Source organism: Bombus impatiens, unplaced genomic scaffold (assembly GCF_000188095.3).
Source record: "Bombus impatiens unplaced genomic scaffold, BIMP_2.2 scf_0749, whole genome shotgun sequence".
NCBI lineage: Eukaryota > Metazoa > Arthropoda > Insecta > Hymenoptera > Apidae > Bombus > Bombus impatiens.
Window position 1 is genome coordinate 195,488 of NT_177168.1, and position 27,919 is coordinate 223,406.

General features: G+C 31.0%; 2 protein-coding genes across 9 annotated transcripts; both read left to right on the forward strand.

The window, feature by feature from the left end:
* LOC112213546 lies at nt 1-27,851 on the forward strand. 8 transcript variants are annotated; one of them, XR_004462453.1, is made up of 4 exons: nt 1-277; nt 21,902-22,931; nt 26,275-27,410; nt 27,627-27,851. XR_004462453.1 is itself a non-coding variant. In XM_033322984.1 (4 exons), exons 2-4 carry the CDS (start codon nt 21,974-21,976, stop codon nt 26,510-26,512), a joined length of 627 nt encoding a protein of 208 aa, XP_033178875.1. In that variant the 5' UTR covers nt 6-277; nt 21,902-21,973; the 3' UTR covers nt 26,513-27,851. The 8 variants fall into 8 exon arrangements, 5 of the variants coding, with proteins under 5 accessions (XP_033178875.1, XP_033178880.1, XP_033178878.1 ...); XM_033322984.1 differs by having other exon boundaries at nt 6-277; nt 21,902-22,137; nt 22,707-22,931; nt 26,275-27,851; XM_033322989.1 differs by having other exon boundaries at nt 6-277; nt 21,902-21,990; nt 22,707-22,931; nt 26,275-27,851.
* LOC117152169 lies at nt 11,949-13,374 on the forward strand. The gene is made up of 2 exons (XM_033322991.1): nt 11,949-12,341; nt 12,902-13,374. Exons 1-2 carry the CDS (start codon nt 12,043-12,045, stop codon nt 13,083-13,085), a joined length of 483 nt encoding a protein of 160 aa, XP_033178882.1. The 5' UTR covers nt 11,949-12,042; the 3' UTR covers nt 13,086-13,374.
* Nucleotides 27,852-27,919: the final 68 nt, after the last annotated feature.

The window sequence follows — 27,919 nt, forward strand, 5'->3', positions numbered from 1 at the left end:
CGCCTGTGCAGTGAGCGACGTCGACTTGACCGCCGACCGTAGCCCAGGAGAAGCAATCATCGTTCGATCCTCTCTCGTTTTGAACCTGTTTATACGACTATAAATTTCGATCTTGGTGTTCTCATGTTTACGTGATTCATAGTGTTTATCTTCGTCTACTAAAAATCAAATTAGAAGAACAGGAAGAAGAGAACAAGAAGTATTTAAAAATACCACAGTGAAAGCGTTGACAACAATCAGAACAATATTTAGAAAAACAATACATACATGTTACAAGGTAACTACAAAACTGTCACTGTTTTAAACGAAGACTTTCTTATTTTAAAGAATAAATAAAAGTGTGAAATGGTGTCCAAATATATAATACACGCCCGTACATAATCATTTGATACTTGCATTATGAAAAGGATAGCATTTCATCAGAGCTGGGTAAAATATTATTTCAAGTATTAAATTCTAAACCGCCCGTTTTACTTTAATTCGTATGTATACTTTCGAAAATAAAATAGGTTACTTGCGAGAAAAAGTTTTAGTGAAAAAATGTGAGAAACAGAATAATATTTTATTTGAGGAATACTAAAAGCAGTGAGGCTTCTATTGACATATTTTATTTAGTTTATATTTCTTTACTATCCAATATGAAGATTACAGTAGCTTCTAAAGAATATAATGATAGATAAACGTAATTATATTAGAGAAACGGTTTAAGAGCTTTAAAAGAAATAGCAATTCCAGATACATGATTTCAGTCTTTTTCATTTCCGCAAGGCAGAATACAAGATATAGAAACATGACTTTTTAACATTTATTGAAAAACTCAGTAGTGATATCCCTGACACTCACAACAATATTACAGAATTAGAATTATTACAATATTTGGATGATAAAATTTAAAGTGTCGAATCTAAAGCGAATCTAAAGCATCACAAAGTACAAGTAGAAGAAACAATTTTATTTATTTATTTTCAAAATATAATATGTCGATATCGACATGTCCTTCATTTAAGAAACTATTAAATTACGCTGGATTGACTTTTTGTTCATAAAGGAGTAGTCTAAGTGATGAAAACTTTGAACGATACACCTTGTTATATGCGAATAGTCAACCTTAAAAAGAAAATAAATTTAATTTGTAAATATTATGGACTTTTACATTCCAACATTGACTTTATTCTTAATCTACTTTCACTTTTAATTTTAATTGTTAAATGTTTTAGATACTATTTATAATACAAAGTTTAAATATTTTACTTTTATGCAATACAATATGGAAATAAAAATAATTTTATTTTCCGAAATTTTGTTTTCTATTTGAAATACTATTTTATTTGAACTGTAAAATGACGACTACTTAAAATAGTATTTTAAATATTTTTTCTACATATTTTACTCAGGACTGCATTTTATTATTACATACATATGTATCGTACAATACATGTCAGTTATATCATTGAGTGTACCATGGAATAGTTTACTATAAATAACAAATTATTATCGTACAATTTTATTTTAGCCAGAAGATGCCATACGAAGACTACTGGAAAAGAACATGATAAGTTACATTTTTTTCTTTTACAGGAAGGTAATTTTAGGACTCACTACATTGTCAATCAATTTCGTATTACTAGTATCCTTATATTTGGTTTCGGAGTTAGTCATGTGTTTTTTCATTCTCTCCAAAATTTAAAAAATATGCATTGCTCGTCATAATGTTACGATATTGAAGATATTAAAATATTGCTTCTCAAAATAATTATAGCTTGGGCTTCTACAAATTGTCGTCAATTTACTAATTATTTTTAAAAGGCCTACATCTGTGGACTTAGCAGGTTATTTGGATTTTGAAATATTTCATACTAAAATTCTCCTTTTTAATCATAAAGTGATATTAAAGTCAGAAAACTGAAAAATGTACTTATCATGTTTTCTCCTGTAACCTTCATATGCAACATTCACGCTATATCTAAGATTGTTACCAAAGCATTAATTACTTAATTTTACTATATTATGTGTTTTATCATTTTATATTAATTTTGTAACAAAGGATTGAATTCAAATTATATTCTTAACTATTTTGTATACTTACAAAAAATAGTAGCAGCAATATAATAAACTAAACTACTGATTGGACTTATACTTGATTAATCAAATTTTTGAACCTATAATGATATATAATGTCACGTACATGTATACGCATAATGTATACGTATGCACATAAATAACATAACAACTATTTCGATTAATTTAACTCGTTATTGATGGACATTTTTTCGAAATATCATTCAAAAATATCAAAAGTTATATCTATTTTTACCATGTACCTAATTATTTAAAAATTACGTTAATACTTCAAATAGCACACATGATATTGATTGGCTTGTAGATATACATTGTGATAATTTCAGAGTGAGATGTTATGAACAAGTTTTTCCTTTTTAGATTAAGGTTAGGTATATATAGTGAAAATACAAACGGTGTAAGATATATTTATTTTTAACTTTTGATTTAATTAATTTTTTAATACAATGTTATACGTTATGAAATATTCTAAACACTATTAAGGACAAAAAAGATAAATATACTTATATTGTAAAAAGTACTTTTGTAGAAAATATATATGAGTAATATGAGAGTAAAGGTAGCATTGACACACTTATTTATTTTATTCTACAACCATATTAATATTTTTGAAATTCCAAAAAATCATCAAATGATGAAAATATTTTATGGATAAGATTAATAGTTCATCTTTTAAGGCAACAAAAAATAAAATTTTCTATAATCAACGTCTACTAGACGGTTATTTTGTTAAAAAATCAATGAAAGAGCTGCAGGACAAGCAACATTTAATTCTTGAGATGAGAGACAAGTATGTTACTGATTTATTAATTAAATGTTGCTAACTTGTAAAGATTATGAAGGTGAATATGATTTGAAATGTGAATCACTCATAAATATGTATAAAATATTAGATCTATTTAATCTTATTTTGATTTTTCATTTTTCTCTATATCTAACTGCATGATTTTTCTCTCTTGTATTACATATACAAGCTTATTTTACATAAATTTATATAATACAATTTATTTTATGTTATTCAGTGTTTGTAGCAAATTATTGTTTAATTAAAAATTAATATAATGTTGTAATTAATTTGAGTGACTTGAATAACTATATATAAGTAATACAAATAATATAAAATTTGGTGGAGATGAAGAGAAAATTGTAGAGTTCCGTTTAAAGAGAAATATAATTGTACTTTGCAATTACATTGATATATTTGGGACAAAAAATTGCGCAGCAGTATGATAGAACGTGTTAAGCAATGTAAAATTTTCCTCTATAGCTTTCTTAAAATTTTCCTTGGAACAAAGGTATAAGGTCGTTCCGGTACTCAGTGCCAGAAGATGAATTAGTATCGGAAGAAGAGTAAGTGGGTCATAATCTGCGAAACGAAATTCAATTAGTCACAATGATTTATTTACATATATTATATGAATGATCTATATTTTAGCATTAAATAATATTAAACAATTTGCAATTCCTGGATATTGCCTAAAGAGAGATATCAATGTGCTCATGATCAGCTTGACGAACTAACAATGTTTCATCATAAGCAAAAACTGCTGTTGGATATAATAAAAATTAGGTAAAAAAAGGAATTCGAGTCTCTGCGAGTAGTGTCAAATGTACACATGTTTCAAATGTTGGCAAAGATGATTTGAAATCAATAACGAGAGAAAACACATGAAACAATTATAGATTAGGATGTCGCATGAAATATGTTTTCGAGCTGTTTATTTTTAGTTGGTTTACGATGTATGATAGGAGGATATGCATCGACAATATTGTAGAACTGTCAGTTTAGAAGGATTAACAACACCTTTATGTAATAAATGTATTCATTGTTGTTTAGATTTGAGTAACAAGATCTTACTAAATCAGATTCAAGTATCTATCGATATACAATTTTCTGATAAATGCAGTTTAGAGCACAATTTCAAATAATCAATGAAATATATATTAATTAATGTAACGACGAATGTGGTGTTATTTTTCCTTCGATTTATATTTTAATCGTGTTTTAATAGTACCAAATAGAATATTTGTAAGTACGACAATTTCAGGGGCAGCATTTTGTGATTGCTGCATTATTCCTTCATTTATTACTTATGCATATGTATGTATACATTTATAGGGTATTTCACCTAACTTGACCATTTTAAATATCTCACTTATTTTTTATGATAGGAAAAACTATCAGAGGGAGAGAATATTCGGTTCGAAGGGGAAAATGTGGTGATAGGCAAAAAAGTTTTCTCATGGTTACTTTTTTCTTCGAGATTTCAAGGTTATCAAAATATTTTTAAATGGGACCACATATTTTCATTACAACAGTTTTATAGCTTATATAAAAAAAAGAGAATATTATGTTTGTATAGGGAAAAAGCAAAGATAAGACATTGACGTTTCAATGCAAAATACTTATTTCAGAAAGTGTTCAAAATATGCACCATTAACCTCAACACACTTTTGGAGACGGCAAATGGGTGATTTCTCTATATTTTTAAGTACTTTTGTAGTAATTGATGTATATCCATGTAGAACCCTTTCTCGCATGTTTTCTGGTGTTGTGGGAGTATCATTGTGAACACACTGTTTCAATGAAATTGAGATTCCTTCATTTACTTTGAACGGGTATTGAAATTAATTTCAAACATTTCATGATTCTTTTATGAGTTGTAAGATTGTTGACATGAAAATATGTAGTTCCATTTAAAAATACTTCGATGTCCTTGACATTTCGAAAAAGTGACTCCGAGAAAAATTTTTTGCCTATCACCACATTTGATATCTTTTACATTTGATATTTTTTCCTATCATAAAAAATAAGCTACGAGATATTTAAGATGGTCGAATTAGGTGATATACCCTGTATAGTGAACAACAAAGGTATTCAGATGGCGTGGTAGGAAGCAATATATTTTATTTGAAATAAAATGAAATATAACAATTTGAAATAATGAATTATTTCAACTAATAACGTTGAAAAAGTAATTTTATTTCATGTTAAAACCAAACAAACCATTTTCAAATAATTTCTTATTTGTATTCATTAAATCATTCAAATAAAATAACAAATAATCCAATATAAAAGGTTGTGATGAAATAATTTGTTATATTATATTATTTCTTTATTTAGCTACATTAAATCCTTAAACTTGAAGCCCACGAATTTTTATAATATAATTGCCAGAATTGAGCACTTTTACAAAGGACAAATAATTATTCTAAATAAAATAACAAAAGTTTATTTCAAAATAAGTATAAGTACAAATAAATTCTAATCTTATTTGAAAAATAAATTATTGTCAAGTGATAGTTTCAAACGATAATGCAAAATAAAAAATGATAATTTTTTTTTTAACATACTAATTATTATAAATTATTCGCTCTTGATACAACTCGAAAGTCAAGCATTTCATCAGCTGGTTGATTTGCACGATTGTTAATAATGGTAACACAAAAAGAATCATTCAACCGGACCTCATGATGGAAGGGCAGTAAGCACTTGTAAACAAAATGAAACATATTTGAAATGTTACATATTATGTTAATCGAATTAGGTCTGTTGAACATAAAATGAATAATGAATAAAATAAAGAGTACGAATCGTAATAAATATAACTAGAATAGGGCATTAGAATATAAACAATAGAGAACAGAAACACCGGCGATAATACATATTGTCATAAGTTTGTGCTTTTGAAATAGAGGTTCTACCATCAACCCACGACAGAAATAAAATTATTTTCATGATTCTTTTATGAGTTGTAAGATTGTTGACATGAAAATATGTAGTTCCATTTAACAGTCAAATAACAAATATCTAAATTTTAAATAAACTAATAAATAATAAAATTATTGATTTTTTAAATAAACTGTTTTTTAAATAACATCATCTAATTTAAAGTAACGGAGAAAATAACAAATAAAATAAAAGTGTTATTTGAATAATTATTAATAAAAGTTTGTTTCAATAATACCCTGTTCTGATAGCCATACTTGCTCTCAAAATTGTTCTCGTTCCAAACATTTTGTCAGAAAAACATGTATATTGTAGCAAAATTGTGTGTGAAAAACTGTAAGAAAATATGTACGTATTTTTGTTGCAATTGAAAATGTTGAATTAAAAGGATTAGGAAACATTTAAGAAATTATTTGAATTAACATTCATTCATTTGATGGTAACACAATGAAACAAATTAGAAAAATATTAGGTAATTATTCGGAATAGGGGCGGTCTCACCGATTTCGATGATCCTGAAATAGGTTGTCAAGATCAACATTCTGAACAATTTTTTCTATACATAATGCAACCGTCACTCGGTCATAGGTTTCAAGATATTCGTGGAATCTTTGGCTTACTTTTACAATTCATCATCGATTAGGCGATCAAATTTTTATATAGCATAAATAAAAATCAGTTATAGGTAGGGATAGAATAGTATTCGAACTATAATGGTAGCTGGTAACGCTAGTGTAGGATAGTTTCTGATGATGATTATTGTGATCTTCAATTGGGTAAAAATGAAGCAAATGTACCTGTCATCGTAAGGTTGTTTACGGAAAAAGAATTTATGGAACAATTGGTTAAGTAGGTGACACCTGGTTAGAAAATAATATATGCAAAATAGAATGATTAAATAACAGGAACCCGTGTCGCATTTGAGTTACAGATTAGACAATTTTAATTAATAATTAAGTACATAATCATAAACAAATAGCACGTAATAAAGTTTTTTAAATAAAAGATATTGTTATTGTAAATGGATATAATTCTCGTAATTGTATAATGGCTTACATGCATCTTTGACAATATTCCTATGCGCGAGCAAATTTACCTACACGAACGAAAGCAGATCAGATCGAGCAGCGAGGTAAATACATAGTGATCCTCAAATCGAAGGACACATGGTCTGCAGCTTATCTCATACAAGTCGTAGAGAAGACTATGACGTGTGGAAGCATAAACCATTCTGCGCTAGGTTTTGTAAGAAAAATCATAGATAAGACATTAAACTTCTTAACCCATGGAAAATTTATATCAGCATATCGAAAACTATACTATGGAATTTTAGAGTATATTTACACAAAGATCGCATACGCATCGCGAATATCCAGACTGTTCACAGAAAAGTCGTAACGAAAATAGTAATCGTTTTACATTACAGTGAATATTTAATATAACCTCTGTTTTCTTGCAAAAAAAGTATGCTATGAACACAATATGTACAACACGCACTGTACGCACTACACACACTGTACAACAAAATCACTCGCGTTAGAATTAATAAAAAAATTAAAAGGATACATACAATACGCAGAAACAATACAAAAAGTAAAAAAATAAAAAAAATAAAAATAAAAGAATTAAAAATAGAAAATTTCAATGAACTAAAAGTAAAGTGGCCTAACAAATTTTACAGCGAAATAACTTAAACCTGTACTAAAACTAATTATAACTCTAACTTTATGTTTATACAGTTCTTCTAACGTTCCTCTGTAGCTGTCGATATGACTTTGTTCTTTTATAATTGCTTTCTTCTCTTATCATATTTCCAAAATCGTTAAAACATGTTACATGGCAAGTTAGTAGTGCAGAGTTCGTTCGAAAAGGAAAATTTACGATACTCTTCGCCCATTTTTTCGTTTTCTTTATACCATATAATTCGAAATTAGTTAGAAGCAGTCATGGATCTAAGGTGTTTCTTTTAAAGGCATGGTTGAATATACCTATCGAGAAAACGAACAGTCTGTTCATCAGATGTGTTTTAAAATGTTTAGAACTGCCTTGCAAGAATAGTATCATTTCGACAACGAACATTTTGCTGTATATTAATCTATGTTATTACACATCACATCATAAGACGATACTTTAATTAATCCTATGAGTATAAGCTCAAACAATTATTTTGTAGCTTTTCCTATTTATTGTTTCCTCGTTTGTAGTTATCCTATCTATAGTTGTTTCTTCGTTTTTTTATTCCACGTGTATGTATGTGAATATTATCATATCTAGTGACCTATAATTTGTATGGAAAATGTGTGTGGGTCATGCGAGATCAGCGTAAGATCACCTTCATTAGCCCCTCAAAAATATTGAATGCGTACGTAATTTTTCTGAGAACATTCACGGATAGGACAATGCGTAAACTTCGTGTAAACATTCTTTATATGTTTTTTTGTTTATTAATTATTTATGAAATGCAAGGATTAGAGAAAACACTAATCCTGTCTACTCGAAAATCCCATGGGACGGTTTTCAATATGTTATTATGTATTTCAATGATTAAGCAGCTTTAATGTTTAATCTCTGATTTTTCTTACAAAATGTCGCGCAGAACGGTTTATGTTTCACAGTGTTATAGTCTTTTTTTTTACAGCTTGCCTGAGGTAAGCTACCAACTGTGTGTCGTTGGATTTAACGATCACTGTGTATCCTGCTGCTTGTGTTGACCCACTTTCAAGGATATTTCGGCCATTTTTTAATTGATGATAATTGAAAAATGAAGTTGAAAACGCAACCTTTTTATTTTTGATTTGAGTCTTATTTTGGCTTCAAGAATTTCCCTTTAAATTTGTTTACTCCTGTAACTGAACACCCTGTATGTACATTCACCAAATGTATGTTAAGTTAAAGAAAAATTTAAAATATAAAAATGAATTACACAATATTTGTTACAACTAAGTACATACAAATAACACGTAATAAAAATATTCGAACACTGTGTTTTAAAGTACGCAATGTATAAACATGTAATTATCTAAAGACTAAATATAGACAAATGGTCTTTAATGTGCTTCTAACAAAGCTTGAGAGCAAACAGAAACGAAAATTTAATGTTGATCTACAATTGAGAATCATAAGTGAGGAGAAATCGGAAAAAAATAAAGCTGCACGGGAAGTTATTTTTAAAGTACATAAAAGATGAAAAATCGCATAAAGAAACCACGGATCTTTTAAACAGAAATAGATCACCAAGCTAATAAAAAGGTATAACCATGGCAGAAATATTGCAAACAGAACACGATCTGGATGTTACTTATTAAACTGAATTACTTATTCATAACATCGTTAGAACACCTGATTTACGCAATAAATATATACGAGTGAATCTATAGAAGATTCTTTTATAACTCTAACTTTTTAATACTCTTAAAGCGTTAAATTGTATTATATTTGCATGGCAGAGAAAGATAATAATTGTGACTTCACACATTATGATAATTTGTAAATTTCATTTATTCATATCCAAAATTTATTTTTTATACGTGAAATTCTCAGTTTACTGCCGCAACTACAAAATTTACTCTGCAACCCTTGCTCAGTGATCAATTTGAAGTTATTTACTAATTTTTCCTTTATATATATACATTTTACAATAGTCATATTTATCATTCACATTTATTTTTACTTTAATCGACTTCACTTTATTGACAAAAAATATCTAGAATCTTTATCATCACTTTTATATCTCACTACTGTCTGTGAAATTATTTCTAAAAGACCATATCTATAGCATTGAGAAAGGAATCACGTGAAGCAAGTCAAAAGTAATCAAGTGAACTTAGTGTACTTCTTATTTTTTGTAATGTGTAAGTGGCCATTTTTGATTAGTTAAAATTGTAGTCGTATTATATTCCAAGTTTTTAATTTTTATTAACTTTTGTTTAATGCAACGCAAATATAAAATTGGCATCTAATTTTTTTTATATTAGAATTAATATTAGAATAGTAATTCACTTGAGAATTTTTATCATTTAACCTCAAAATTCTCAGTTCTCTGGTCTCAGGCCTCTGTCAAACAATATAACAGAGAGAACTGAGAGAAGTATTCAGGGCCTTGATAAAAGTGTGTCTCGATTGTATTTACACTACATAGATACTTAATAAATGGCTTGCCTTGTTTAGATAAAGTAACCTCAATCTTGACTGTTAGAAAATAATGTACAATTTATTTATTTTAATTTACGATAAAAGACGCAAGATTTGAAGAACTAGTTTGTTTATGTAAAGAATAAATATTCATTGACTTTGAAAATTCAAAGATTTTCGTTTTTAAGCCTGAAAGCATTAATTATTTTTTAAGTTTAATTTTTTGTTTTCACTTTCAAGTTTAACTGACAATTATCAAGATTGGTAATTATTTCGATTATAATCTAAGTGATTGCAAATTACTATTGATATACGATGTTGGATGTTCAAAAAATGCATCATACGGCGCATAAAATATGTATAGTTCCATTTTAAAGAATAAAGGATTTTAGTATAACCTTGAAAAGTTGTAGGGAAAAATTTCTTCGACATCGACATTCTTGATAAAAACAAACAATAAAAGTTTCCGTACATTTTTATCCTATCACCTGCCTTCAGTAGTTATATCATTCTGTACTTATCACGGAACATCCTGTATAGTCTGATTTTATTAGCTCTTTATATAACAAATACAAGCAGTGATCAATGTTGCAATGTTTAACACAACTATGCAAGAAAATAACGTATAATGTGCGATAACTATATTAATATTTAATATATTTCATATATTTAATTAATATTTAATATATGATAACTTATCTTGTAAAATATTTTTCATGTCATATTATTTTCACAAGATTTTGTGAACGACAGTATGCTTACTTTGAAAGAAATATGACTGCTAATTAACAGTAGAACTACCACACCAGTCAAATTGACTGGCTTTACAGTTTCATTTTAAAATTCCTACTTCATGTTATATTTTTCCGCAATGATGTAATGTCTTTCGCAACGATAACTAAAAGAATAATAAAATGAATTTTATTTTGTTTTTTATGTATTCAAACTCGAAATAATTTTGTATCAAGGCTACTTATACCAATACCGGTCAAAGGTACTTGTCAAAGTGTAAAAGGATCCTGCAATCTGTTTATCTAACCCCAATTAACCAGTTTCCTCGTTTTCTACAATTTGCCATATGTTTTTTAAATTTTTACTGCGTATCATTAATCAATATGATGATATCAGTTATCAGGAAAATTCCGGATCGATCGCTAAATCGCTAGATGTTAATGTTAGAAATGCCACAGCAGTCAAAATGACTGGTTCTACAATTTTATAAATGTGTCAACCCTCCTTTAGGTCGATCATAGTCCCAGATGAATCCATCTAATAATGCCAAAGATGTACTACATGGCATAGAATTCTTTCTGTAAGAGTGTAACAAATCAATAACTATAAAAATATTCTATTATCACATATTTTTTAAAAACCAGTCATTCCTTTGAAGAAAATTGAAAGAAAATGAAGAACAGTTATGTTAGTTTAACCAGAATTATATGAAAATGAATTCTTTTCATAGAAGGAAACTAAAAATTTCAACTATTGGATAAAGTACATTTCAATACATGTATAAAGCGGTAGCAGTAAATAGAAAACAAGTCTTGCTTACAATTAGTATATATTAGCAATTCTGAAAATTTTAATATAACCTAAATTCTGAAGATATTCCATGATATCTGTTTCTAATTTTCAACTTTGGAAACTGTTTTCACCTCTTCAATGTGAATGTCAACACGTAGAAAGAAAAACTTGACTTGAAGAAAACATTCTTGTCCGACAATAGTTAGTACATCTGCTGGAACAGCAGAGGCGTAAGTTGTATAAATTTAATATGAACAAGTATAACAAATTTGGAGAACATTTAATAACATATCTACCAATAAGACTATCCTTGAGATTAACAAATAATGAACAAGTGATAAGAGATATCAGAATCTGGATAGAAGACACAATGATATGGTATAATAAGAAAATAATTGAGTATCAAGAAAATATGATAATGCAAGAACTGGACACTTATAATGATCTAAAAGAATTGTGCAAACTCTTATGACTAGAGTTCTGCCCGAGCAGTCGAGCTATACGGACGTGTGAATCAGTGCTTCTGCAAGTGCGACAAGTGGGAAAACAAAGTGACTCATAATAGAACCAATCGCTAAATGATGAAAAACATGCAAAAAATATCACCAATAAAAATTCTAAATAAAGGTGAAACATATTCTATAAACAGAGCTGTAGATAAAACTAATCCAAATAAATCAACAAACGAAGATCAGGATTGCTCAGTTATAAATGAAATAGAAATGGAAATTACACAAAATAATGATGAAAAGAATAATATCAACAATGATCTATCACATCAGAACGAAAGCTGGAGGACTGTAACTCCCAGCAAAAAACGAAAAATAACTTCAAACACAAATGTTAGGAGGGCTATAGAAACAGAAAGGCAACAATGGTGTTACGTCGCGTAACACTCTACCTAGCCCAGGCCACACACCGCGGGCAATATGGCAACCAGATGTCTTTGGATACTCGCAGCGTATCCTCCATAGTTTCAAGTACCTTCCATAAATCTCATAGATTTCCTAGAAAAGGTCCTTCAAACCAAAAAAACGTCTGTTTCCGAAGAATTTCCAAAGACTATCGTCTACCACGGCGTGACAAGGGAAAGTTAGTTTTTCTCACGTACGCTGCAACTTTCCTCCCACTAACCACTTTCTCTCGAGGGCGGTTAAGACTCTTCGTTTGACCAATTAGCAACGAAGGCTATTCCCTCACTCTCTTAACTAACATCGGCACCAACAAATCCGATGGTCCCGTGCGCTAGACACACCCATCCTTAGCTTTCCTCCGTGTCGTATTCATTCAACCACCTCTGTTATCTTAACCGAAACAGGGGAAAGACTACTTCGCGGCGTCGATTCACCGAATCGTAGCGAGAATTTACGCCTCTCGCTGACGCGTTTTCCCCGCGACCGCGTCTCTCCGCGAACGGTCGTAACATAGATAAAACAGGCTACAAGAAATTCCTCTTCAAAACTCCTTCAGCTCACTGCCAGAAGAGAAGGATTCAGACCCACCTGAAAAACCAATAACACACATTGCCAAACCACCCCCAATCTACATAGATGCTAAAATAATAGACCTCCTCATTGAGCTGCTAAACAGCACGGCAGGAAAAGAAAATTACACCATATAAACAACTTAAATTGGATGAGGTAAAAGTACAAATTAATACTCCAAAAATTTTTAGAAAAGTGACAAAAGCACTAAAAGAAAAAAACGCTGGGTATTATACTTACCAACTCAAAACTGATAAAAGTTACAAAACAGTAATCAGAGGATTACACCCAAAGACAAATACAAGTAACATATGCGAGGAATTAGCCAAAATCGGACATCAGGTAAGAACAATAAATAACATAACCAGATTTGATACTAAACAACCATTACCGCTATTTTTAATAGAACTTGAACCTAAAAATAATTTTCGAAATTAAAGAAGTTCTAAACACAATAATTACAGTCGAGCCACCCAGACACAAAAAAGACATACCGCAATGTATGCGGTGTCAACAATATGGACACACAAAAAATTGCTGCAACAGAAACCCGGCGTGTGTCAAATGCGCAGAAATGCACCTAACAATGAACTGCCCACACACGAGAAAAATAAATGATGTAAAATGTTACAACTGCAGTGGAAACCACCCAGCTAGCTACAAAGGCTGTTTAGTCAGAAAACAACTTCAATGTAAACTGTTTCCTCCGCTTCGTAACAGGACATACAATAACTCTCACACACAACAGGACAGCACAGTAACTGAGACATCAACAAACGTACAGCATGTAATGAACATCAACCATAATAATACCAACAACTTTGGTAGCCGAAGCTACGCGCAAGTAGCCAAACAATCAACACCATTAGATAATCAAAACCAGAACAATAACATCAACGACGCTACAGAAATCAAAGAACTGTTAAAGCAATCCATCAAAAACACGGAAATGCTAACAAAAATGATAAGCGAACAAAACACAGTCCTTAGACAGAAAACGCAACAAATAACACTCATACTACAACTACTTACAAATATGCTAAGCAAAAAATAAAAATGGACACGCTTAAAATAGCAGCCTGGAACTCTAACGGCCTACAACAAAGGGCCCTAGAAACTAAAACATTTCCATATAACAATAATATCGATATACTACTTGTTTCAGAAAAACATTCCTATATAACAATAATATCGATATACTACTTGTTTCAGAAACACACTTCATTATAAAAAGTTATATAAAAATACCATACTACACCATATATGATACCAAGCATCCCTCAGGAAAAGCATAATAAGAAACGACATTAAACACCATTTACACAGCCAAGTTAGTAAGGAATATATTCAAGCAACCACCGTTACAGTACAAACTAGCAGCAACCATTTATAGTTGTCAGCAGTATATGTACCACTGCGACACAAAATTACATCACAAATGTGGGAAGAGTACTTTTAACATTTAGGTGACAAGTATATTGCAGCGGGAGACTACAATTCAAAGCACGCACTATGGGGATCAAGAATCATTACACCTCGAGGTAGAACCTTGGAAAAATACATTAGAAACAATAACCTCAATATATTATCCACAAGAAGACCGACATACTGGCCGACAGACCTGAGCAATATACCTGACCTGCTAGGCTTTGCAGTTACAAAGGGACCAAACGCAAATAAACTAAACATAGTACCCAGCCTCGAGCTTACCTCCGACCATACGCCCGTAATAATTACATATAGAAACAAACCAATACTTTACAGCAACACAGAGAAGCTATGCAATAAAACCACCAAATGGCAAATATTCAAAGAAATAATAGAGAGCAAAATCAGCTGCAACATCCCACTGAAAACACCTGAACACATCGATCAAGCAGTAACAACATTCACAGAAACTAAGAAGCAGCATGGGCAACCACTATACCTGAAAACAACCAAGGGACATACAAAAATAATTCCACCAGACATACTTGAAAAAATCAGAGGAAAAAGAAAAGCGAAAGCAAAATGGCAAAAACATAGATCAAAAGAAAACAAAAAACACCTAAATAAAATCGCAAAGGAAATAAAAAACAAAATAAAAGAACACAACAACAACGAGATCACAAAATTCATAGAGTCACTATCTGCACACGAGAACTCCAACTACTCCCTTTGGAAAGCCATAAAAAAAAATAAAGAAGCCAATAAAACTAGTCCCAACAATCAGAAAAGCAGATAACACATGGGCAAGAAGCAACGAAGAACAAGCTGAAGAATTTTCCAACCACCTAAACAACACGTTTACACCACATAATATCAATAACAGCAACCACAATTGTCATACCGACGAGGATGCGTTAACCACTAGTACCTCAACTGACAAACACTACATCATACCTAAAACAACAGCACAAGAAATTAGAAACATAATTGAGAAAACAAAAAACAATAAAGCAGCAGGAATGGACCTGAACAATGGTAAAATCTTGAAAAACCTTCCTCCAAAAGCGATACGACTAATCACAATAATTTACAATGCAATATTAAGAATCCAATACTATCCTAAACTATGGAAACTAGCACAGATCATAATGTTACCCAAACCAGGGAAAGACCCACACCAAACAGCATCTTACAGACCAATGTCACTACTTCTAGCATCTTACAGACCAATATCACTACTTCCTGTGTTTTCCAAAATATTAGAAAAAATAATTTACGCCCGCTTAAAACCAATAATAGAGAAGGAAAAATTAATACCAGATCACCAATTTGGATTCAGAAACAAACACTCCACGATAGAGCACATGCACAGACTTACAAATGAAATAATTCTAGCATTAGAAAACAAACAATACTGAGCACTAGAAAACAAACAATACTGCGCAGCTCTCTTTACGGACATCGAGAAAGCATTTGACAAAATAAACCACGAAAACCTACTTCAATCAATCAGAAAACAATTCCCGGAGCAGGTATACCATTTGATAAAATCTTACTTAAGCAGCAGAACCTTTGTAGTAAAAATTAAAGACACATACTCTGAAGTTAAAGACATCAAGGCAGGGGTTCTGCAAGGAAGCGTCTTAGGACCAATACTATACACACTATACACGGCCAAGATACCAACTACCAATAGCAAGATACTGACATTCGCGGACGACACAGCGTTACTAGTCAGGCACACTGACCCTGCAACAGCAGTCACATTACTACAAGACCATACTACAAAAACAGAAAAGTGGCTTCAAGTTAAACAAATTAAAGCAAACCCCGATAAATGCGACCACATTACATTCATACTGCGAAAACAGATACCACTAAACATTATATTGAACGGCACGCACATAATACAAACAAGACAAGTCAAATACCTAGGACTCCACTTAGATACACGATTCTCATGAAAACTGCATATTAAATCAATAATAGACAAAATACAGATAGCAAGGAGACAAATGCATTGGTTAACAAGTCGAAAATCCAAACTAAGCATAGAAAACAAACTAAAAATATATAAAATGGTCATAAAATCAATCTGAACGTACGGAATAGCACTATGGGGAACAGCAGTAATGAGCCATATAAGCAAAATAGAGAGAATCCAAGCTAAAATTCTTAGAACAATAGTAAACGCCCCATGGTACATTAGAAATGAGGACATACGGAAAGACCTTGGAATACCAACAGTCAAGGAAGAGATTAGCAGATTCGCAAGAAGGTACAGAGAAAGAATAGCAACGCACCCGAACCGGCTGGCAGCGGAAACGATCAACACATCAGGCATAGAAAGAAGACTAAAAAGGTAACACCCAGCAGATCTCATAAAGGATATAACCTAACAACCACGAATATATCTTAACAAACACGAAGATGGTTCCCCACTGGGGGTAGCCACCCACATGATAATCAAACAGCTAAAAAATTTTACCAAATGTCCAAATTGGACAAATTGTGAATGTGAAATATTAAATAAAAAAAAAAAAAAAATAAAACTCTTATGACTAGTTTAGACGATGCAGCTTTCTGACGAATTGGTAATTGAAAGTAGCGTGTATACATTTCAATATTTTCAACGTATGATCAACTTCCAGACATATGAATTAATGGTATTCAGTGTGGTGTGTAATAACTGTTACTATAAACAGCTTATTCACATTACGATGAATTGTTCATTTGGCGCCTCAATTGTTTGTTTAGTAGTACATACTTGCACACATTTCATATGTCTGTATATAATAATCACCGATTCGATCGCTTTCGACATTCGGTTTTATCGACGTGTGGAGTGATTGGGCAATAAAACCGAATATGTTATTGCTTCGAGAACTATCCTACTGCATAGAAACAATGGATATCTTCCCTATTTTTCTTCTTTTCCTGATTACAGGAGGTTTCTACATGTCCCTCTCTCCCTTTCACTACACGCTTAATACCTTCGTATTAGAGACTTGTTCTTGATCCCTGAACATTCCAATCATTTCTCTATCATTTAGTATTAAGGCAAATAATCCATTGTTTCCATACAGTACGATAACTCTCGAAGCGAGAAAGTCAGTCACTTTAACCGAAACAAAAAATTGTTTATAACTTTGAAACTATTAATTTTTTAGTCCATGTTTGTTGGAACCTTTTTTCATCATTTGGCGAGCACTATCTACTCTAGCAATTATGAGTCCTTTCTTTTTTTTCACCCTGTATATATAAAAACGAAAATGCTGATATATAAAATAACTAAGAAAACAAAAAAAGGAGAAAAATCAAGTACAAAAAAGGCACAATAGACATAATGAAAATACAGAAGTCCCATTCACACTGGACATACTTTTGAGGCGTCTAAACATTTTGTTAGTAGTGCAAAAATATCTTTAAGAATAATGTGGAAACCACTAGTGGCGGTTAAAAATAATAATTGGGAAACCCAGAATAGAATAAGTTACTTGAATCAGTAACTATAGCGATGTTGACCTACAGATTAGGAAAAGGGAGTCGAAGAAACACAAAACAGCTTTCTGGAAAATTTGCTAAGTGTTTTATGATACACTCCAGACTACATGCTACAAAGGAAAGTAGGAAAAACTAGATTAGAAAGGAAAATTGTGAAGCGAGCAATAACTACTGCTAAAATCTTTTCGGTGAAAGGGAAACACTTCTCAAAGCCTTGCTATCAATTGCTGGTCAATTTGGTGGAAGGATTGAACCAAAAAGGAAGCTTGAGCTCGAGCCTGAAAGAGTTATTCGCAGAATATGGCAGAATATGTGTAGATATCTAATTTATAACAGTATCAAATTATGGACAAAATTAAAAAATACTCACTTAAAGCGTCGCTGATCTATAGCGTCACATACGGGGTATTTTGTGTAAAATAGGCCAGTTAAATATTTTCTTAATCTGTAATAATACATATAATTTTTGTTGCTGTATGTTACAGCTAACACTGTTGTACATATTATTCATGTGTGATAGTATAACCTTGAAGTAATTCTAAAATTTTAAAATTACTATAGAATTTATTTTCAGTGAGATTCTAGGTCGCCTTATACTACTCTTCAAGTATAGCAATCGTACCAAGAGTGGATGGATGCCGCTTATAGCGGATACGAGGAGGGGTTTTTAATGAATCGGCAAATGACAACTCGCCAGCCCTACATAACTGACGGGTACGGGCCGAGGGCTGATAAGTATGCGATGTGCTTTTTTCTTTCCTTACGGAAAGGAGAGGTTAGCTTATATTGACACGCAGTTTTTGATGAACTTTAATGATTTGTTTCATGGGTAATAGTCTTACGTTCCTCATGTTTGTCACCAATACTACCATTTTCACGAAATGTTTTAATAATATTTGTGTATATAGAATGCGATGGACAATTACCTATTGGAAATCTTTCTTTGTAACTCTGTAAGTTTCTCTTAGATATTGTTGAGTTTTATTATAAATGAAAATGATTTCAATTTTTGCCTCCTTCGAGTAATGCATTATCGTTTGTGAATGTACCGAAAGTAAATCCTTGATTATCTGCGTAGCAATAATAAATGTGTTTATTTTCAATCTTAAATTGACTTTTGTCGTGGTTGAAACCTAGAATCTCGTTGAATGTAATGTAATGTTCGACACTAATCTTAAAATTTGTGACTTCAAGGACATTTTAAGCTGATATCATACATCGATGAATGTAAAGTAATGTTGACTATAACATACAACAGAAGAAATTATGTGTATATCCTCAAAAAACATAGGTGACTTTGAAAAAGCTATTAAAAAATTATATTTGCTAAGAAAAGTTTTTTCTGTTTGATTTGCCTCTTAAAATCAATTAAATTACGCAAGTTTATTAAAGTTACGTAAAATACGTAAATACATATCTCGTATTATAACAAGTAACGAAGGAGTTTAGGTGACCTATTTTACATGAAATACTCTGTGTAGCAGAATAGCGGACTTGACGTAAGGAGAGAAAATTGAATACTTAAGTTTGAAGCATCAATAACGTACAGAAAAATGCTTGTGCAATTAAGACTCATAGGCACATTGCGTTGGATAACAAAATAATCCAAGAGGCTTTGGTTTGTATGAATTGATTGTAATTTATAATTACGAGTTATTGCTAAACTACCTGCTGTATAAAAAAGACATTCAAAGAGGAATTGAATGGTTTTGAGGGATCATAATGTGTTAGTAATTAGTTTTTCTGTAGATGAACGCGTAGAGATCATATAAAGGTGACATATGTTCTCTTAAGTGGAATTATAATTTTTGCATGAATCTACTCGACATCATTCGATTGTTGTTTGAACATTTTTTTGATACAGCAGATAGCTTATCGGTATATCGCATTTATAAATTAAAACCGGACACCCTGCTCTAATAAATAGCAACCTAATGTGTATTTCTAACGAATTGGAAGTAAAACATGTCTTAATTTACTGGCTGCAATACGAAACATTCGGACTGAAGTCTATCCCAAACAAAAGTAACATCAACTTTCTAGCAACGGAGAATAAGGGGGCAGTAAAAGATATTTTGGGGTGCGTTGGAGTCTGTATGAAATCTCTCTCTCTCTCTCTCTCCCTCCCTCCCTCCCTCTTTCGCGCTCTCTCTCTCTTTCACTCTCTCATTGAACTATTGGAATCCTAAACGCGATTACTAATAGCATATCATAAGATACTACCGTTTTGTTTTCTTTTGTTTTAATTATGGAGTTCAAAATCATACATGTACAGGCTATTCAAAAATTATTTATTATCGTTTTGGAAGGTGATTCTACATCTTCAAATATGTGGAGATCTGTTTAAAAAATGGACCACTAAATTGACCTTAAATATGATTGATTGAATTGATATATATGATTGATTTCAGAAGATTTTTCAAAATTTTTTCTATGGCATCATATAGCATTCATCACGGGAAACAAAAATCTCAGAAGAACCATGGGTCACAAATGACCGGTTTTCTTAGAAAAAAATGTTGAAAGATTCATTAATTCTGAAATTGATTTTATTCACATTTTGAAATCAGAAGTAGCACAAAATAAGGTCAATGCTAATATCTACTTACTTGTGAACGTATAACATCTATCACTTTAACTTTCAAATAGTCTTTATTTATATGGAAAAAATGCAGATTCAGATGTGGAATAAATCAGACATATCAAGCGGTTCTAACTAAATCTCTGTGTCATAATGTGAGGATTACTATACGTCCAAATTTGGCATTCTGATGATTGAGAATGTTGCTGTGGAAGATCTGCTCTCATCCGTGAACAGGATATCTTTAAGACATCATGGGTTGCGTTCGAATCATTTTAATAGTATAACATCTTTTAAATTAATCGCATTCAACGATAAAATTTTCGTTGAGCGATATAGTTCATGTTGAGATAAATGTCATGTTAGTATGATCACTAGTTTCTATATCCAAAGTTGGTACAACTGCTTGCGGTTCTCTTCTGTTTTTCCCCGTCCGCCACGTTTTTTTCATCTGAGTATCCGGTGTGTTGTAATGATTGTACAAGGTGGTGAAATACAGAGCATACAAAACTAATCCGTGTAAATCAATTAAATATCAAAACCCAAACCTATGTAATAACAGTTCATTCTATGAAGTTCTTGCACACGGTGAACCTTGTAAGGATGTTCATCTTCATCACATATTATTTTGCTCACTGCGCCGTGTAAAGGATACTTATTCGACGAGCTATTCTTCGCATATACATCAATGAATACACACGTAAAAATTTGCTTTTTTTACGCCAATGAGCACGAGATCTATGGAATGAAGAATTGCTGTAACAACTGTCAACCATTGAACTCTTTGGGAATCGCGATGATCTGGAACTTCTCCTCGATGCTGCAGAGTTCTATTAATTCTTGGTGATTGTTGATATTATACCACGTAATAAAGGATAGTTCCCACCGGCTTCATCAATGGCACGCTTTCTAACCTTTATTGTTTATCATCATACCCATTATGTTATATGATACTATATTATTATATTATTTATTTTGTTTATTTATTTTCTTTTAGTATATATCAATTTTAGTTTATTTATTTTGGTGCTCATATTATCTTTTATCTGTAATATATTACCACAATATAATAAATAAGATCAATTTAAGAATTAACGGAACTTTAAACATTTTTTTTTAAGAGGAGTCATTTTTGATACGTGGCTCCTCGTGATAGTATGATATAAAAAAAAAAATTTTGATCTTGAAAATCATACTAAAGGGCAATTTTGCGATCTACTTATTTAACAAATTTCTATTAATTCGGGGGTGTAGAATCACCGTCCAAAGTCATGACAAATAATCTTGTGGCATGACAAAGATTTTATTAGGCAACTACAATAGTCTAACTACAAAAAGTAAACTACTACCATATGTGTGTATATATATACATTACTACTAATAATACTATATTAAGGACAATATAATTATATAGCGATAACATATATAATTTTTTTTCAGGGTTTTTGGTGACTGATAAAACACTAGACAAGTTACAGTACGGAATTAATATGGGAATATTGCCATATTCTAATGAATACAATTAAAAGGTATAGAAGTATATATTACAATCATCCTCGTGTCCGCAGTAATGAATTTGGAACAGCAACAAAATTCTTGATTTTACAGAGATATAAACGAAAAGTAATAAAAACAAATATATATGAAAGCGGGCGTAAGAATGTTATTGTCATCTGGTATACAACAAACTTAATTGCAATAGAAAATACTTGTTTATTGAATTTCTGTCAGTTTAATTGCTAAACTGCAAGTTATTTTTAAATAAATTTTAAATAATTTGATTGCTGTTCAAATGCAGTATTCGAATGTATATAAAATTAATTTATTTAGTGTTTTAATACGATATAATATTAGCTGCCATAATTTTGTGAAACTATTTAAAATTACATTAATAAATCTTTGAAAGTTATCATTCAATGTCAGATTTTAAGAATATAATTGATTACTTCGAAAGTAATGAAGATATATATTTTGACGAAATTTTAAGAACTTCGAGTTGATAAAAAACTTCATTCCGTTAACATTAACTGAAAATTAGCAAAAATTCATTAATTATGAAAAACTGTTACATTGAATTAAGTATGATGATAAATAATGAATACAATAACATACAATTTTTCATATTTTATGAAAAAATAATAGTTCTCTAATAGTTGAAAACGTTGAGAGATACGAAAATGTCTGAAAGTAAAGCAAAACCGGCATCACCAATACCGCCGGCTACTACTATACAATGCTGTAATAGTTTAACAGATACACAATGTCCAGCACTTCAAGTGACGTCACGAATGTTACGATCGCCGAGTCATGAAAGTGTTACGACTGACCTCTCTCTATTTAGCGTCTCTTCAATAGCAAGCGAACTGCGAGGGGTTAACAGACTCGTTACTTTTAAATCTTATACCGATATACATCTTTCTGGTCGTGGCCCATCACCGAAACCTGACTCTCGTCAGGTTCAAAGCAACAGGTTTGTGTTATTTATTTATACGGACAGTCTATCGAAAGTATCGACTTGGTCGTTAACAAAAGTTTTATTGGTAGATGGCGATTCTATCGAGGTATTAGAAACATGTCAAGATTTTTGCTAATTTTTATCTTTACTAATCATCACATTAATTAAAATTGAGGTTTTCGGACATAAATCGTGTTCTTTTGGAATAAAATATTTACCTAGTTGATCAATTAAAAATCTTTGTACGAGATACGGCATTGCTTATGAAATATATATTCTGCTAGCCAGCTTTATGCGCTACAAGCCCATTAGCCACAATTAACCACGGATTGTATGATCAACTTATAAATCATTTTTCGGGAGTTGTGTTATCATATCAGAAAATGCTCACATCTTGTTCAAATTTTTATTCCAATAAAGCATCTGTTATTAAATCCTATGTTTTATTTTCAAGCATGTAGATTTAATTAATTAATTTGTAAATGCTATAATGAATGCAATGATCTGCAAATACTTTTTTTAACCACTGCGCGCTAATTATAACAAATGATACGTTTTCATTATTTCAAATTTAGTTACGCAAACTTTGTATATACTAAAAGTGTTTTACATTACATTAGATTTAATAATTAGTATGTACATTAGTTTCAGTAATGTAGAGAGTTTCTTTATTGATATAACATAACTATAATAAGTTTAAGTTAAACTTTACAATCATTTGTTTATTTCAATTATTCATTCCATTTCATTTTTTCCATTGATGCATTGATCCGTATTACTGTCGCCTTCACGAATATTCCAGTAGCGGGGTTTTTGAATGATTCTGTAATGGGTGTAACTTTTAGCCTAGGATAGGCATTTAGTGATTTTAGATGGTGGTGTATCATGCAATTTCTATCGTTAGGATTTGGCGAAGGTTTCATTCTGATCCAGTGTCTTTCGTTGATACTTTTAAGGGTTTATACGATTGTTAAGTCGCATAAAGTATTCGCTACGTTGTTATTACCTATATACCATGGTGCAGTGTCGTAAGTATCATCTTCAGTAGTTTGGATTATACTGTTTTAATTTTCTTCAGATTGCTTTTGATGGTTGTATCCTATAGAATTGAAGGATATGTCCATAATAGCCCAACCATTATTATATACACAATGTGTCGATAAAGCTATTGCATAAAAATCTTGTTATTTTGTGATTCATTTTAACATCGCATCGCTTAGAAAAGTATTGGGATACAAACACACACACTCACAGGTTTAAAATACATGTATAGCGTGTCTCACGTAACTGGACAGATGTATCTTTCAAATGGTTAGAAATGGGTAAACATATTTCGAGTCAATATTAAATAGTATCTAATGATACATAATGCGGAAATAATTTATTACACTTTTACGTATTGATATGCTTAAAAAATGCAATTGCATTTTCTTTTAAACAGAATTCTATACCTTTGATTGACATAGTCGATGCAGTTTTATATTTTTAAAAAAACGTACTAAGGTACTTAGTACCCTAGACCTATTAATTCAAAACTTACTGTGGTTAAGAGTTCGCTAAATTATTTCAATATATCTGCAAATGTGATATTTACGCAATAACAAATGTTCGACCGATCCTGCATTGGAGTTTATGCATCTTTACGCCCACTTTTCTTTACTTTAGCTGACGCTTCAGTTATGTCTTTCTCTATAATTTTTGGTAATTGTAGCAAAATACGTTGTTAGGTGGCTTGTACACTACTAGCAGGATGAGAATACATTTTGTCTTTAAATATTTTCATAAAAGGAAATCGAATGGTGTTAGATCCGATGATCGCGATGACCATAAGGAATTCGTGTAGCGATCTATGTTATCGCCACCGCGATCACTGGATCTAAGCCACTCGATTTCTCATCCAATTTCTTATAAAAATGCCCATTTGAGTTTATGAACTTTATCAAATACAATATATTTTGTCTGAAACAGTTTTCGGTATAAGGATAACAAGTTATTTTACATAAAAAGTTTTATTGACTTATTTTGCATATTCTGTATTTGTTTCTAAATTTTGATTTTGATTTTCTTTTATTTAATCAATGCAGTAGATTTATAACTGTTGCTGTTTCTTCTTATACGAATTATTGGAGGAGTTTATTTTATTTTATGTAATATAATTTCTAAATATCTGTCTGTGCTATCCAACAAATAAGTTTTTTTAATTGGTTTCGGTGTCTTTTGTACCATTTATAAATATGATAGTTATATGGCAAAGTTGTAATTAAGTTTATTTTATACCTTTCGGCTTAAAAATGGGGGGTTATATTATAGTTGTATGTTAGATTTTATGTTAGATTGAAATTATTATTGATATCGTAAATTGTGGTATTGTCTGTGAACGTTAACGTGATAATGTTAACGTAATGTTAACATTACGTAGCCACGCAACATGTTTATCTGATATTTTGGTAGTTCTCCTTTTGAGAGTAATAACCTCGGTCTGTATAAAGTGGATGTTTATACTGGTTTCTCTGGTAAGTAGTAGAACAATTCTTGCATATTTTCAAACTAATACAAAGTCTTAGAATCTCATGATTGCATTGAACAATATTGTAATGTGCTTAATTGATTTTAATATCATGTCTTTTAGGATTTTTCAAATAATTAGACCTTGAAATCTTTTTCAGGTTAAGATTTCTTATTAACACTTTGATTTTTTTCTAATTTGTTCTGAATTTCTCTAGAGGTTTCAGTTTTTGTTTTGTATCTTTTACTTTATTGTTTGTATTGTAAGTATTCTTGGCTAGTTCTGTTTCGCGTTGTGCGTTCTCTATGGAACATTAGTCTCCTTCAGTTTTATAATGTTTTTTTACTATCTTCCACAGATTATAATTTGTACCTTTGGTGGTTTCTAGGCTTATTATGTACGTTTCGATTGTGTTATTGTTATAATCCTTGAGTAACTTTTTCACTTATCTGTCGTATATCGTTCTAAATGTCGGTATTTCCTCCATTTCTTATTCATTCTGCATTTCATTGGCGATATAGAAAGTACTGTCACTGTTTGAACTATCTTCTGCCTCCTCAATATTTTCTATTGCTTTAAATCTGCTGTTGGAATTTATCTGACTATCTAATCCCTTCCTGAATTCATTTCAGTTAATTTTCCCAATTATTCTTTGAGAAAGTCGCGTTCAAATAGTTCAAATAGTCAAATAGTCATTTTGTGTATAAATATAAGTGAGCGAATAACGGCAATAAGCGAACGCAAGTGCGAAATCGAACTATAATACTCGAATACCGGGATATGACTAAGTCAAAATGTTAAAAAAGAGGACACCCATCTTCTTCACTAATATTTACTGTCGCAATATTACAGAGAGATGTTTGTTGTCAAAAATATGGATCACGAGATACTGTACAAAACCATATTATTGTCTACTATGAACAAAAAATTATCCTCTAGGTTCAACACATGCAATACATCAAGAGACATTTTAGAAAAATGTACATTATGCCCTCATTTCGCAAATTACAAAGGGTACACGAATACAGAAATCTACAAACCACGAGGTAAATTAGATAGAGACACAAAAATTATCAGAAGTAAGAAATAAGAGAAAAATTATGTTTAGACCAGAGAAGTTAACACAGAAAAAGTAGATAATAATAACTATATTAATAATAACTCAATTCTGAACCAATTTTTACACAAATTGAAAACACTGTTTAACCAGTTCATGAATCAAAGCAATATAATCATAAATGCGTTAACGACCGTTACCGAAAAATAATAACAATGGATTGCGACTTAGAAATAATCATATGAAACGCAAACGATTTAAGACAGCAAAAGAAAATGTATATGCTCCTATTTCTAAAAACATATTTTACAAATAAAAACTACTCCAATATCTTTAACTACAAAATATATTCCATGCTACATTCAGACGGAACCACTCATTTTAAGGTACTGCTACGATTATTAATCCCATTGGCGTCATAGTTTATCACTGAAAGTGTTTTCCATACTAGCATGAATTTCCCGCTACTAGCGTATATGTACTTCGTAACCAATACACTATCTTGAGAATTGAATTTACCATTGAACAAAAGAAGATAAATTTGAACAAGTAGGCCAGTAGGATGAGATATTTCAAAGTATAATACAGCAAAGTCTCATAAGTTAACATATCTGACATAAACAGTGACATACACAATAATTTTCATAATCTGATTATATCCGTCATTTCCGCTGTGAATTGACTTTGATACTGACGTATATATGCTACATAATCGCTTGAGGGATTAATGGAAAGATGTCACACCGTGAAATAAATAATCGAATCACGAACATCAAAATAAAGAACTTAAGAGCTTCACTGTTCATAGCTGCGGTATATTATCTCCCACGATACCGAACATGTTTAAATATGTTAAATGAGAGATTTATAGCAGGAGAAAACTGCAATGCAAAATATCCGCAATGGAGTTCAAGACTCATCAACTACAAAGGTGATACACTCCATAAAACAATGTTATCAAGAGGATACAACTAGATAAAATCTACTTTGTTGGCCAACTAATTCAGTAGAAACTTTCTTGGACTTTTATATTACAAAGGGTGACTCCTTAAATTATATTAACTTTTATTCCAGCTTTGATCTCTTATTAGATTCGTCTTAGATTCGTTAATATATAACAATATTATATTAACTTTATCAATTGTAGGAAATAAAACACGCTTATTTTTGCACACCACAAAAACTAACTAGTGACTATCCTATCTGTAAGAGAGGAAAATAATTCGTAGGCTAAAGAAGATTAGAATTTTAGCTAAAATTTTCACGATACACTTATCTAAAGTCTTTTAATCCGATGACGATTTGACATCTGGTAACGAGAGTAATGCCATTATAGATTACCCAAACACCTCATCGTAACTTAGTAAATATGCTCAACATTTCAGTTTCAAAGTAACAAAAGAGATGGAATTACTAAATGAAGGAAAAAGCATCTGAATA